Source organism: Lolium rigidum, chromosome 6 (assembly GCF_022539505.1).
Source record: "Lolium rigidum isolate FL_2022 chromosome 6, APGP_CSIRO_Lrig_0.1, whole genome shotgun sequence".
Lineage (NCBI taxonomy): Eukaryota > Viridiplantae > Streptophyta > Magnoliopsida > Poales > Poaceae > Lolium > Lolium rigidum.
This window is the reverse complement of record NC_061513.1, coordinates 245,578,672-245,592,818: the sequence shown is the minus strand read 5'-3', so window position 1 is coordinate 245,592,818 and position 14,147 is coordinate 245,578,672. Positions and strand designations below refer to the sequence as shown.

Genomic DNA, 14,147 nt, shown 5'->3' with positions numbered 1-14,147 from the left:
CTCAACACAAGCTTAGGCGTGAACATGCACAACTTCCTTATAACGATTTCCTCACGACAAAGCACTATGGTCAATGTACCAGGGGATGTCAAAGCTGTCTAGCGTCACGCTGGCAATTAGAGAGTTTTCCAGAAAAAATCAAATTTATGATACATATCAATGTTAATTGTGGTAGACTATGTTGTTTGTGATCAAGAATGTCATCAATATTTACCCAACAACGTAGTTGTATATGTACATTTTACCGATTGCAGTTGAGTCCTTGCTACAGCTTGCCACAATATATAATAATGAAATTGCATTTTTACAAGTTTGGCATCTTTGTATCCCCTGTTTATTCTGCATTCTGGACAAAGATGAATACCAATTAATTATTCCTTCATCTCCCCCTCTGCAGTCTGCACCCGATAATCTGCCGCTGCTCATGTCAATCCCCAAGCCTGTGCAGAAGAAAGAACACCCAATGTAAGTGCTAGAACTTACTAATCAATAGTTTCGCCATTTTCAAGAAGCGTTTCTTCTGATATCACAATTTCTTTGCCAGCCCGCATGCTTTGGCGGAACCATACCTGAATTCTGCCGTCGGAGGTTCCGACGACGAGGACGTCCCCGTCGGCGTCGACCGCCATGCATTGGACCCGGCAGCCGGGGCCGCCGGCCTGGAGTGCCCCGATCTTGATGAGCTTCTCCCTGGACCAGATCTCCACCGCGCCGTTCCTCGATCCCAGGTACACGAGGTCGGCGCTCACCACCAGCGACCGCACCTCCGCCGGCGACGGTATCGACCCGACGAGGTTGTAGTTCGTGCTGTTCCATATCTGCATTGCATTGCATCAGCAGACATATCGAGTTCATTGAACAGTTGACTGAAGCCGGAGCAGAGCAAGGCGCACCTTGACGGACGCGCCGTCGAGAGAGGCGCCGCCGGTGTAAAGCAGGCCGTCGTGGAGCTGCAGGCAGTAGACGGGGTTGGACTTGCCGAGGATCCTCTTGTTCCCGGCCTGGATGACGGCCAGCGTCCCGGTGGCCAGGTCGACCTCCTGGATGCTGCCGTCGTTGCAGCCGCAGAAGAGCTTGCCGTGCAGAAGCGCCATGGAGCGCACGGACTTGCCCGGGTTCACCACCCTGGGGCTGCCGCCGTTCCAGCTCAGCGCCTTGACGCCGGCGCCCTGCGGCACGAAGCACGCCATGGCGGTGGCCACCGCAAGGTTCTGCACAGGGTCCCTCGTGTCGTGCACCTCCGCGCACCGGAGGCCGTCCCGGAACTGCCATACCTGCTCATGGACGTACAAGATCAGGTTTTTTTCTCATGTAAGAAGCCGTATGCCTCAGTCGATGTTGAGGCTGGGACACGCTCCCATTTCGAGAAAAAAAAAATGTACCCGTATAGTTCTGTCCATTGATCCGCTGTAGAGCTTCCCCTCCGACGGCAGGATGGACAAGCTGGTGATTGCTTTGGTGTGCTCCTGAGATTCTTGGACGAGCCGAAGAATGTTCTCACTTCCCTCCCAAACCTGGACGTCAAGATATTCAGACTTGAGAAACTGAAATTTGTTACTCCGTATTACTTTTGAAGTATGGAAATTCTGAAAGGACAACCTTCAGAGTTCCGTCAGAGTGGCCGGAGAAGATGTAGTTCTTGAAGTAGACGATCGACGTGACCTCGCCGTTCGAGCTGCAATCGGCTTGATTAAGCTCTTTGTGGTTCCACATGTCCTGCAACAGAACAAGAACATTCATCAGCAAAGATACATTTGCGTGTGGATTTTGAACATGATGCTAAGCTGAGCATTACGATGCTAGACTCCTGGCCATCTGAGAGCAGCTTGAGCATCTCGAACGCTAGCCCGGACGATTTCTTCAGCTCTCTCAGGGTCCTGAGCACGTCCTTGATGTACGTCGCGATGTCCTGCATTCCCTCTGAAAACATTTCACATCAGATAGGACGAACATGAGAAGAATTTTAACAAGTTCAGGAAAGAATGCAAGATAACAAACCACGATCGTTCATGAAGCTCCTGAGCGCCACCATGGCGAGGGCCCTGTCGCTGCCGTGCTTGGCGGACCTGAGGACGAGCACGAGCTGCCGGAGCAGGCAGACCCGGGCCGCGCCGAGCACGCCGGTGTCGGGTAGGAGGGAGAGCATGTGGACGAGCCAGACGGCGCACACGAGGCTGGCCGCGAACAGCTCCGCGTTCTTGCTCTCGAGGCACTCGGACAGGGCCTCCAGCGCCAGCCCGAACTCGTGGCTCACCACCGCGTACGCCGTCTTCCTCTCCCACTCCCACGCTGCCTTGTCTTCGGCGGCCGCGTCGTCCTCGCCGCCGGCGTCGGCTCCGCGGACGACGCTCAGCTCCTGCGACTGCGGCGGCCGGTATCTCTCCTTCACCCTGGCGAGCTTCAGCAGGGTCGACCGGGCGAGCGGCCGCCCCGACGAGGAGAACTTTCCGGGCAGGTTCATGATTGTCTCGGCGGCGAGGAGCTGGCTCCTCGGGAAATCGGAGTTCTTGAGGCAGTCAGCGAGGCTGTCCATCGCCTCCTCGCGGTACATGCTTATCTTCCTCGGCTCCACCTGCCAAGCAGACGAATTGGTCGTCAGGATTTAGAAGATGGAGCTGCGGATCACTATGTAAACTGAAGAAATATAGCAAACAGAAATCTACTGTGTTTACCAAAAGATCAAGCTGAAGAAGAAGCCCTGCGACGACGGGGCTCTGCTCCGGCGTGGTGGACTGAAGATACACGAGGAGCGTGTGCATCATGCTGAAGGATCCTCCCTCTTTGATCGCCCGAAGAACACGCTCTGCTGCCGATCGCCTGAAGAAGAACGGCGTTAGGTTCAGACAAGTTTAGCTTAGCACACAAGGTTGGAAGAATGTGGAGTTTGTTGATTGGTTATGTTAGGATTACTTTTTCAGCTTGAGAATTTCGGAGAGGAACCGAACGATGTCGAACTTGTCTGCGTCGCCGACGACGTGGAAGGCGTCGAGGACGGGGCCCAGCGCCAGCTTGTCGACGATGCTGCTCCGGCAGTGGCCGTCCTCCGCGATGCATCGTAGCAGGATCCTCATTGCGGCTACCCTTACCTCGACCTGCTCGGCGTCCAAGACCAGAGCCGTACTCCTGACGAACCTCTCGGACACCAGCGCTGACCTAGGCACCGGCGGCGTGGTTTCATTGCCAATGCCGACGCCTGCTTCGGAGAGAATCTGGCTGAGGAGGATCACCGACGCGGCCTTGGGCTTGACGCACATGTTCAGCGCGTCTGCCTCCTCGACTCGCCGGATGGCGGCCACCAGCGCCTCGGCCATGTCCATCTCGACGAGCTGCTCCACGGAAGGACTGAGAAGGTAGATGAGCACGACAGCCTCGACGAGCCCTTTCTTGAAGAGCGCGACGAGGCAGTCGACGTCGGTGTCCACCCGTGTCAGCGTCTGCACGACGCCGTCGTCGCGGGAGGCGAGCTCGGCGAGGAGGAAGACGGCCACCTGCAGCACCTGCGCGCTGACGGAGTTGAAGAGGATCTCGACGAAGCCGTTGATGACGGCGGGCTTGGCCAGCGCGGAGAAGAACGCGTGCTCCGCGGCGCCGGCCTCGCGCCAGAGCCGCTCGATCCTGAGCACGGACTTCTCCGACTCGGCCAGCTCCTCGGACGTGCAGAGGCAGGACACCGCGGCGCGGAGCTCGCCGATGGCGCTGTCCACGGAGGCCTGCACGATGACGCTGGTCGGCGAGGGCGCGCTCGCCTGGCTGCCGGTGTTGTCCGGGGACGGCGAGTTGATCTTGAAGGGAAGTGGCGGCGGGGCCTCCATCCTCGCGGAAGGCGTCCTCGCCACCGGCAGCGCGGGCGTGGCGGGAGTAATGGGCGTGATGGGCGGCGCCGGCGTGGCGGGCGGGTTCTGCTCGAGCCAGCCGGCGATGAGGCGCTTGAGGACGTAGTTGGTCTTGGGGAGGCTGCCGACGTTGAGGTGCTGGCGGGTGATGGGGCAGGTGGCGTTGCCGCGGTCGAGCCACTCCTGGATGGCGCGGCGCTCGTAGGTCTGGCCGGTCTCGAGGGTGACGGGGTCGTCGAACACCTGGCTGGTGATCGGGCACACGAAGTCCTTGGGCGTCGACGCCGCCTGCTGCTGCTGCTGCTGCCGCGCCAGGTCGGCGTAGCCGCCCATCGGGGAGCTGTATGTAAGAAAATCCGACAGGGGCCGCGATCAGAGCTTGTCTCGGTAACGCCGGTGCAAGGCTGGAGAATGCTGTCTTGGAGGGGCGCAGGGTGGCTTACCTCGATGGCTCCGGAGAAGAACGGGCCCAGCCGGCGCCGTCGTCATCGCGTGGCTGCGCTTTACGTGGCTTGGACAGAGGCGACGCCGCGTGCTTTTCCTACGAGACAAGAAAACAAGCATTGGGAACTCAGAATTGGAACAGGGGGATGTGGTTTCTCGTCTACGTAGCCAGAAATGGCTGATCAGCCGGAGAAGCATACAAGGATTGTCTTCGATTGATACATCTTCTCAAAATTTTATTTTATTTTTCTGAAAATCTCCAAAAATATTAAGATGTTTGTTGACAATCCCTAAAACTTTTAGAACCAAATTTGTAACACAAAGAGAGAAACGAAAAAAGACAAATTGATCCGTGAATAGTGTCAATTTGTGCCTTGTCTTTTTTGACACTATTCATATTGGGTTTGTCTTTTTTTTTTCTTCATGTGTGTTCTGAATTTTGCTGTGAAAACTTTAGGGATGGTAAACACACATCCTATGAACACTCACAATATTTTGTTCAATATTTAGAAACTTGAAAACTTGTATTTTAAGCACTGGTATCATGGTATCATTTAAAGGCGGCTGGAACTTACTAATTCATGCCTATCGAGCATGTCGTTGTTCGCAATGGGTCTATACCTCTTGCATGACACGACTCATGGGGTCATGAATAAGCACCGTTCTGTTTCTTTTTGGGAAGGAGTGGGTCCCAAGCACAAGTATCATATGGTTGATTGGGCCACGGTGTGCAAGCCGCGGGAGTTTGGGGGTTTGGCAATCCCAAACACAAAATTTATGAACATTGCCCTCATGCTAAAATGGATCTAAAAGATCTATCAGAACGAGGAAGGCCTATGGGCAGACCTTCTGAGGGCAAAGTACCTGGGAAACAATGACCTGTTCTCCCCCGCTATCCCCACCAAGGGGTACGAGTGTTGGAATGCCATTCAGAAAATCAAATGGTACTTCAAGATGGGTGTCAAGCACAAGGTCCACAATGGGAGGCGGACCTACTTCTGGCTTGACTGGTGGACGGGTGAGGGGCCCTTACGTGCCACATTCCCATGGTTGTTCGCTTTCTGCGACAACCACTTTGCCACGGTCGAGGGAGTTCGCACTGCTGATGGCTGGAGAATCATGTTCAGACGCTCTTTCGGCTTGGCCGAGACAGTCGAATGTGAGAACATATACAGGATTTTTGACCTCGCCCCCACCTCCGTGGGGGAGGACGAGGTTTGCTGGGCCTTGGAGGCATCAGGGGATTATTCCACTAACTCCATGTATAATAAAATGTCCCATTGGGGGACAATCGCCCATTTCAAGGACGTGTGGCGCACTAGGGTGCCGCCTAAAACTAAAGTCTTCCTCTGGCAACTTATCAGGGGTTGGTTTCTCGTCTACGTAGCCAGAAATGGCTCATCAGCCGGAGAAGCTAACAAGGATTGTCTTCTTCGATGCTTCCGAGCAGAAACTAGTTGTAAAAACAATGTCATTTTCTTTTAATGTGTTTATTATTACAAAATCGACTTCACAATCTGAAAGGGCTATCTAGTGCGAGTGTGGCATTTTGTAGCTCGGTCTACAGGATCCCATTTTTTCAAAAATTCGAAAATAGCATTTATAGTTTTAAAAAATTAGGAACAAAAATTCTATAGGTAGACAATGATGTACTTCACGACTGCGAAAAAAATCAATATGAAAGATTCAGTATTTTGGGCTGTGAAAGATTCACAAATCCATGGATTGGAACAATACCGATTTTGAAACCTCCAACGTTCGTCAGAATTTTTCATTTTTGTGCAGCCTCTAATATAACGTATTTCATCCTGAAATTTTGCACACTGGTAGATTACATCATTGTCTACATTTAGATTTTTTTCAGATCTTTTTGAAACTTTAAATGTTGAATTCGAATTTTGTAAAAAACAGGAGATATGTAGCTCGAGCTACACTTTGAGTTTTCCTACCTAGTGCGTACTATCGATCATTTTAAAAATATAAGTCGCATAATATTACACACGACAGGGCCTAAAATTAAACTCATTAAAGTGTGTAGGTTTTGCCCGCCACTCACTAATAAAGAGTGGAAGGGGTCATGGGCAGATTTAAAAATAAGTTAAGCATCCCAAGGGGCAAGGGTAAACTGTTCTCTTATGGGTGTGACTTGTCTTTATAAATGATCTATTCACCAATCCACTATTGTTTATAATGTCATCTTTTGATTTGCCTCTAAAGTTACAATATGTTTATTACTACAAACCTAGATTCTTCTGGCAAAGTGATGACTCATAAGCATAAGAAGAAATATCAGTTAACAAAGTGAAGTATATTTTGTGCATGCCATGAGAACAAGGAGTATTTAAATGGATAATCTTAAACTGAAAGCAAATGTTTACCCGGTTCTTTAAGTTGAAAAATGAGGATGGGTGTTGTAGGACTTCTCTCGAATGTCACAACCGACAACATAGCGATAACAGTAGTTCCAACTCTCATCATCGACTCAACCATACACCACGAGTGAGTCAATTAGATATATTGTTGTCATAATTGAGTTCCAAGAACATTTCCCTTCCTGGACGTGTCGTTCTCAGAGTACCTCATTTGGTACCATCGGGTTGACATCATTCATGGTTGTTGTAGTTGTTCTATTGATCTTTTTTCTTTCCTTTGGTAACAATTTGGCTATGTGCATCCTCATTGTCTTGACTATATCTTGTTATGTTGTTGGTGTAGAGTTCAGGTGTAATTGATATATTTTGAATACTGATATATTATCAAAAAAACAAGTGGCAATAAAACCTACTTATTCTTGTTTCCAAGAATGGCTATCTAAAAAGGACGAGTTTTTTTTATCGCGGACTCGTTTATTGTCGATGATAGCGCAACTAACAGATTTCTGGAAGATTCTTTGCTTGGAGATATGCCTCTTAATTAGTCAACAATACAAACACTTTGCTGCATTCTGTAGCGAAAACATGTCACCATACCTGCTATTTTAAATATAACTTTTTTTGAATGTTAGTATTTTTTGTTGTGTTTTATCTAGTGATGAATGGACGGTCTAGCCTCACTTGGTTTAGCGGTGAATGTATGTTATTCAATCCTACGAGACATGCGTTTTTCATTTGAACCTTTGTACTTCTGGATTTTTTTTTTGGGGTTATGTCCATGTAGGCAGATATAGCTAATGGAAACATTGTCCTCTAGAAGAAATTCATCGGCAGGCTTAAGTTTCCTCTAAATATTTGTTTTTGGTCGGTACTCTAGAGGAGATCCTAATCAAAGATAATTTTGCTAAAGTATGGGGCCATGACTTCAAGGATAATAAGTTGCACGGATAAGAGGGGGCTAATCTCTAGTTCAAACATTACTACATGAATCTTAAATATTGTATATTGTTCTATGGAATGCAAACTTAAGGTGCTCATGGCACTATTTAGTTTACAGGAAGTTCTACCCCTAAACTCGATAACTAGTAATTTAGTTGACTTAGAAATATTTTGAAGTTCTCACCACGTTTTGCTGAGTGGTATTTCCGTCTTTTTTAGTTGCGGTCATGTTTTTTATGAAGTTTTAGTGACCTTTGTGGATTTTTCTTAAAATTTAATTTTCATAGTTCTTTGTATATTGCAACTGCACTTTAAGTGAAATTTCTGTTTTGAGATGTTCAGTGTCATGTGCCATAGAGACAATCAACAAGTTATCAACCGAAATAAAATATTAAATTTGTAGCCATGTTATGATTTGCGACTTGGATATATCTTTTCACATTCTCGGTATATATACTTGGATTGCCGTTTCTTCATGTTATACTGAACCAGAGTTGAAGTTCAGAAATTTCAGCAAAGTAGTTAGTGTATTAAGCAAACCAGAGTACCATTATACATAGTCCAAGTAAGTCATAGTAAATTTCAAAACGAAAATATAAAATACTACGTTGATCTCTCAGGAATGGATATATTGTTAACCTGGTTATCATTTTTAGTCGTTTGCGGAGATTAGAAAAAACCAGTTAACTCAACTGCTCAACTTATAACAAGTGGAATTTTCAAAATACCCCCTAAATAAGCTTAGCACTCGGTGCTGGACCGTAAGCGTCCTTTTCGAATGGTCACGTGGGGTTGAAGTTCACCACCTGAATTTTCACTGAAAAGTTCATAGAACTGGTTCTAGCGATTTCTCTCACCTTTAGAGTCTCTTTAGCATCTAGGGATACGGATGCTCTATATATTGTATTTTGTTTGATATGGCCATGACTTGAAGGCAAATAGGTTGCAGAGATAAGAGGGGGCTAGTCTCTAGTTCAAACATTACATGAATTTTAAATATTGTATTTTTTATGGAATGCAATCTTAAAGGGCTTATGGCACTCTTTAGTCTACATGAAGCTCTTAGGTCTACCCCTAAACTTGATATCTAGTAATTTAGTCGACCTAGAAATTTTTTTAAATACTTGCCATAAAAGGCTGTGATACATGAGATATGCAACTTTATAACTCCATTACTCTGAATAATGCAATAAAAGGCTGTATGCATCGATTGATGCAGAGGCTGGAGCTTTGCTCCCATTTTGAAAAAAAAAGCTAGCCACGTTTTATTGAGTGGTATTTCAGCCTTTTTTTTTTTAGTTGCGGGACTTTTTTGTGAAGTTTTTCGGTCACTTTTGTGGATTCTTCGTAATAATTTATTTTTTTGTAGTACTTTATATATGGAAACTGCATTTTAAGTGTAGTTTCAGTTTTAAGATGTTCAGTGTCATGTGCCATAGAAAATCAACAATTTATCAACCGAAATAAAAATATTAAATATATTGCCATGTTATGGTTTGCAACTTGGATTTAATTTGTCACATTCCCAGTATACTTAGACTGCCGTTTAATGTTATACTGAACTTATTTTAAAAGTTGAAGTTCACAAATTTCAACAATGCAGTTAGTGAACGTTACAGTATTAAGCAAACAAGAGTACCATCATACATAATCTAAGTAATAATACTAAATTTCAAAAATAAAATAAAAAAATACTACGTTGATCAGCAATTGATTTATTGTTAACCTGGTTATTATTTTGAGTCGTTTGCGGAGATTAGAAAAAAAAACAGTTAACTCAACTGCTCAACTTATAACAAGTGGAATTTTCAGAAAAAAAAACCCTAAATAAGCTTACACTCGGTGCTAAACGGTAAGGAAAACGCTTTGGATCCGGCGACCGATCGTGCGCCAGCGATCGGTCGTCCGGCCTCGCTCCCGCGCCGGCTTAATGGGCCTTCTTTTTTCGGCCCAACAATGGTTTCGCTGCAAAACTGATGAACTATTTGTTGTAAACAATCCGTAATTTTTGTAGGATTTGTTGTTAACAATTGTTGTAAAGAGACAACTTTTTTTTGATGCTAATAACAAAGTGATTTTTTATTTTGTTGTAACCATTTGTGACTTTCGATAAAATAGTAGGTGATTTTTGTTATAATTCTATCTGTAGCAAATTAAATAGTCTGTGGTTTTTGTGGATGATTTGCGACTTTTGTTGTAAACACCCAAATTATTTGTGACCTGTGTTGCTAATTATTGTTGTAAATATTTTACTGGTTTGTTCTAAAGATATTTCTGGAATGAAAGTAGACTTTTATTGTAAACATCCAAATAAAATAATGTTGGTTTTTGTTATTAATTATTGTTGTAAGTATGTTACTGATTTGTTGTAAAGATATTATTGCATGGAAATTGACTATTATTGTAAACACCCAAATAAAAAATATTGTTTTTGTTGTTAATTATTATTGTAAATATATTGATAATTTGTTGTACATATATGTGAAGATTTACTGTGAAAATTTTGTTGTAATACTTTTTATTTTTTGTACACAAAGCGGCGGGTTTTTGTTGCTATACTAAACAACGGGTTTTGTTGTAAATATCTGAAAGTTTGGGGGCAAAGGGAAACACGTGTTCGGTTTAAACTGATAGGCTTAGGACCGCGGGTTGATTTTCCAAAAACCAGGGGGCAAAATGCAAAAATCGAAATGCTGCTAATTCTAGCCGGTAGATCGCGATCGGACGGCCGGGACAGCAACCGATTTTCTCTGTCCGGGTCGGTCGCCCGACGCTGAGCGCGCGCCAAACGGTAAGCGTCCTTTTCGAATGGTCACGTGGGGTCGAAGTCCACCACCTGAATTTTCATTGAAAAGTTCAAAGAACTGGTTCTAGCCATTTCTCTCACCTTCAACGTCTCTTTAGCATCTAGGGATACGGATGCTCTAAAATCTAAATAAGACAAGATTGTCAATCAAAGAGGGCTGTCATGCAATGCAAAAATGGAGCCTAATTCCTTCTATCTACTAGTACTTACTCCTGCTTGGAAGATTATCCTAGGCCGGCATCCAAATTAATCATGCAGTAATGTGTTAATCTAGCTAGTACAGCTAGTAGTCCGTACTTATCTTTTCGAATTCTCTCGGATTCTATATTGATCGACCGGCTTTATTAAGCACCAATTGAACATCTTTCGTTGCAGGCCGCGTCTAAGAAAAGGTTCAGATATTAGCACAAACCTGTTTGCCGGTGTAGAGCTCGATGGAAGAATCCTCCGTGCTGTCATCCGAAGGCGTGGCCGGCGAGGGCTCTTCTCGGAGTCTAGGCGCTGGGCTCCATCTTCCCGATCTTCCGACCTGCGGTGACTGCCTTTGCTGCTGCACTATGAGGTGCGGCGACACGCGCTGCGGGTACAGGCTCGGCGGCCTCATCAGTTCCCTCCGTCCCTTGATGCTCCCCTGCCGCGGGTACAGGTCGCCCTCCGCCTCCGCCCACATCGGCTGCAAAACTTCACCCGGTGAGCACGCTGAAATCAATGGGGAAAGAACGTAGTGTGTGCGTGCATGTAGAATATTACATTGTCCCGCACGAAGCTGAGAGCCCCATCATCGGCGTCCGTCGAGGCTTCCTCGTCGCCGGCGCTCATGTCGCCGTCTCCGACTGTGAAAACAAGCTCCGGAGGAGGAGGTGGCGGCGGCAGCCTTTCCGTCTCTCCGGCTTCGAGGATCTTCTTTAGGTAGAGCGCGTAGGCCTTGCAGTTGACGTCGAGCACCATCTCGTACTCGCGCTCCAGGCCCCTCATCTCCTGCGCCTGGGCGCCGCTCATGAGCGACAGCACCCTCATCGCCGACAGCGCGGCCGTCTCGTCGGACCTGCTGTCCTCGCGGAACTGCGCCGCGGAGGCCACGGCGGCCGCGGCCGACGCGCGGCGCGTGGCGAAGTGGCGCATGACGGGGAGGAGGCGCGGCGCGAAGAGCGCCTCGAAGGCCGCGGGCGCGAGCTCGTGGCGCGCGAGCGCCGGGTCGAGGACGAAGAGGTCGAGCACGGCGGACGCGGCGGAGGGCGCGCCGCCGCGGCGCCGCGCGGCGGACGCGATCGCGGAGAGGAGGCAGGAGAGCGGCGTGGCCGCGGGGAGAGAGAGCAGGAGGCGCTCGGCTGCGCGGAGCGACGACGGCGACGGCGAGGCGGACGGGGCCGTGTCGAGCGCGTCCGAAATGAGGGAGAGCGCCTGGAGCGTGGCGGCCGTGTGCTGCCCACCGCCGCCGTCCGCGGCGGCCGCGGCGGAGAGGAGGTGGCGCCTGAGGAGCGGGTCGGCGATGAGCTCGCCGAGGAACGCGGAGGCGTGCGCGACGACGGCAGAGTACGTCGGCATCGGTGCTGCCATGTCTGCCCTGGCTGAGTCGACTCGCGTGCCGCCCGCGGTGAGCAGGACACTCGACGATGGGGATGGTTTTGTTTCGACGGTCTTGGATTTCCGAAGCTGAAATGTCCGAATTGGGCAGCTCCTTTCGGTGGCTGACTGTGTGGGACCCAGAAGAGATGACGAGGGGTAGGACTGGAAATTTACCGCCCTGTGGGGTTTAAATTATGGCGGGAGCGATGGACGGACTTGGTTCCCGGCCGGCAGCGGCCGGCAGCAGCTCGCGGTCACGCAACGCGTGGAGAGAGAAGAACGTTTGTACAAGGACCCTTCTAGCTAGAAAGTCTAACCCAAGTCTTTCTGCGTATAATTGTGTGAAAATGACTGAGGTTTCTTCCTCTGTGACCGTATAATTCAACCGAGCATGGTTAATTAATCAGGTACAAGTTGTTTGAGCGTAAGAAACGTGAGGTTTTTCGATTTTGTTTGAATCGGTATGACAAATCTTTGTTGGGGGACAGGGAGGCTTTCAGTCATTGTCACCAAAACATAAGCAGAGAAATGATCTGCCAATTGGAGCTAAGGGAGAAAAGATAATTAAGATAGCCAAATCATCAGGGATACTATATGGTATCTTCACTTGCCATTTTATTACTGCTTTGGGCTGACTGTTTTGTCGGAGCACACAATCACCGTTTGATGTGTGCGCATAAAATGTCAAAAAAGATGAGAAGTTTATTCGTCAGCTGTGAATGAGTTATACCTCGCTTTCATAGTAGAGGAGAAACCGTCGAAAAGATCGGCGAGATCCCCAGATTGTGGCGGAGTCGTAGTTGTTCATGGTGGTTAGAGGCGAGTTTGTCTCACTTGTGGATCCGATTGAAGATATCGACGTTGCAGCTGGTACGGAGCTCGTAGCCGATCGACCCGAACAGATCGGGTCCGAGAGGCGAAGAGTACCTCATGACCTGACGTGAAAGTTGATACTTCTGATCATCAAATCCATCCCCTGGCCGAGGTTGTCGAAGACTAGGAGACGGCCAAAACGGATCTGGCCACCGATAGTCATCGAGTTGTTGCTTGGTGAAGAAAGAGCCGTCAAATTCATGACTCCAATCCCCAGATTTCACACAGGCCGCGCCAATTGACGAGGGGTGACCTCGGCAATGTCCATGGTAATGGACTTGGGTATCAAGGAAAGAGGTGCGCTGGCGATTTTTACATCTTATCAGACAAATAAGAGAGTCTGATGTTATTGATGGAAAACACAAAATCATTAGGTTACTAGAATCGATCTAGGGTTACAACGAGTATACCACGAGTCAATCCGGGGGTCCCCTCCCTGTTGGCTCCTTCCAGCCTTTATATGCGAGGCTAGGTCTCGAAATCCAATCCGGGTCGATTACAAATAAAAATAAGCTTATATCAATGTCAACTACTTGATTGGCTTTTACTTGTTCTCTATGTTTGGTTCCTGGGCTTCGGGTGCTTCCAAGTCCTCTATTTTATTATGGGTTTCATGGGCTTCCTGGATTCATACACCAGTACAAACTCGCTACATCGAGACGGCCAGTTGAGCTAGCTAATGGTCTAAACAATGCTAGGCCAAACAGCATGCCCATTCCGTCAAGATGAATGATTATAATTAAGCTTATATATCTTGGGCAAAAACATTCAGCATCAGAGCACACCTAGTAATGAAGTCTGTTCCTTGATAGAGTAGACATGCACATTTAGTATCAGAGCACAACTAGTAATAAACTCTGTTCCTTGATAGCTTATGTGATCTTGTGTACAATTCAAATCAACAAGGCTGTGACGGGACAAGCCACTAGACAGTAATTCTCCAAAATGAAGAAAATATCTTGCAAAACGAAACACCGGTTTATGAATCTTGGCAATTAACTTGACAATGAGAATTGCATAAGAAACAAATTAAGAAAGATTGTCTAAGATGATATTATAGTATAAACAGACTGATCAGGGTTAACTCTACATCTGTCTTATGGTTGTCCGGAGGAGTTTTCATTGGCATTGCTCTCAAATCCATATTGCTTTTGCTTAGGCATGTAAACATGATGGATATTCCGTTCTGATCAACAGAACAGTGTCTCCACAAGGCTGGCATCTTGTCATAGCATATATATATATATATATATATACTATATATTAAAGTTGAACCCCTTTGCTTGAAGGAGAGTGCTCCACTTTCAAGCACTG

The 14,147-nt window shown here is 47.4% G+C and overlaps 1 protein-coding gene across 1 annotated transcript; it reads right to left on the bottom strand.

Moving 5' to 3' along the window:
* Positions 1-266: 266 nt before the first annotated feature.
* LOC124668514 (putative E3 ubiquitin-protein ligase LIN) lies at positions 267-11,951 on the bottom strand. The gene is made up of 12 exons (XM_047205635.1): positions 11,145-11,951; positions 10,807-11,067; positions 4,277-4,374; positions 2,911-4,173; positions 2,673-2,817; positions 1,999-2,572; positions 1,796-1,920; positions 1,600-1,716; positions 1,383-1,514; positions 894-1,274; positions 570-818; positions 267-440 (listed from the first exon to the last, which is right to left on the bottom strand). Exons 1-12 carry the CDS (start codon positions 11,949-11,951, stop codon positions 423-425), a joined length of 4,170 nt encoding a protein of 1,389 aa, XP_047061591.1. The 3' UTR covers positions 267-422.
* Between the last annotated feature and the right edge of the window lie 2,196 nt (positions 11,952-14,147).

Coding starts and splice junctions, on each gene's coding strand:
- LOC124668514 (XM_047205635.1), bottom strand. CDS start 11,951: ATGGCAGCACCGATGCCGACGTACTCTGCCGTCGTCGCGCACGCCTCC. Junction 2,573..2,672: donor TTCTTCAGCTTGATCTTTTG/GTAAACACAGTA, acceptor TCTGCTTGGCAG/GTGGAGCCGAGGAAGATAAG. Junction 819..893: donor TCGACGGCGCGTCCGTCAAG/GTGCGCCTTGCT, acceptor AATGCAATGCAG/ATATGGAACAGCACGAACTA.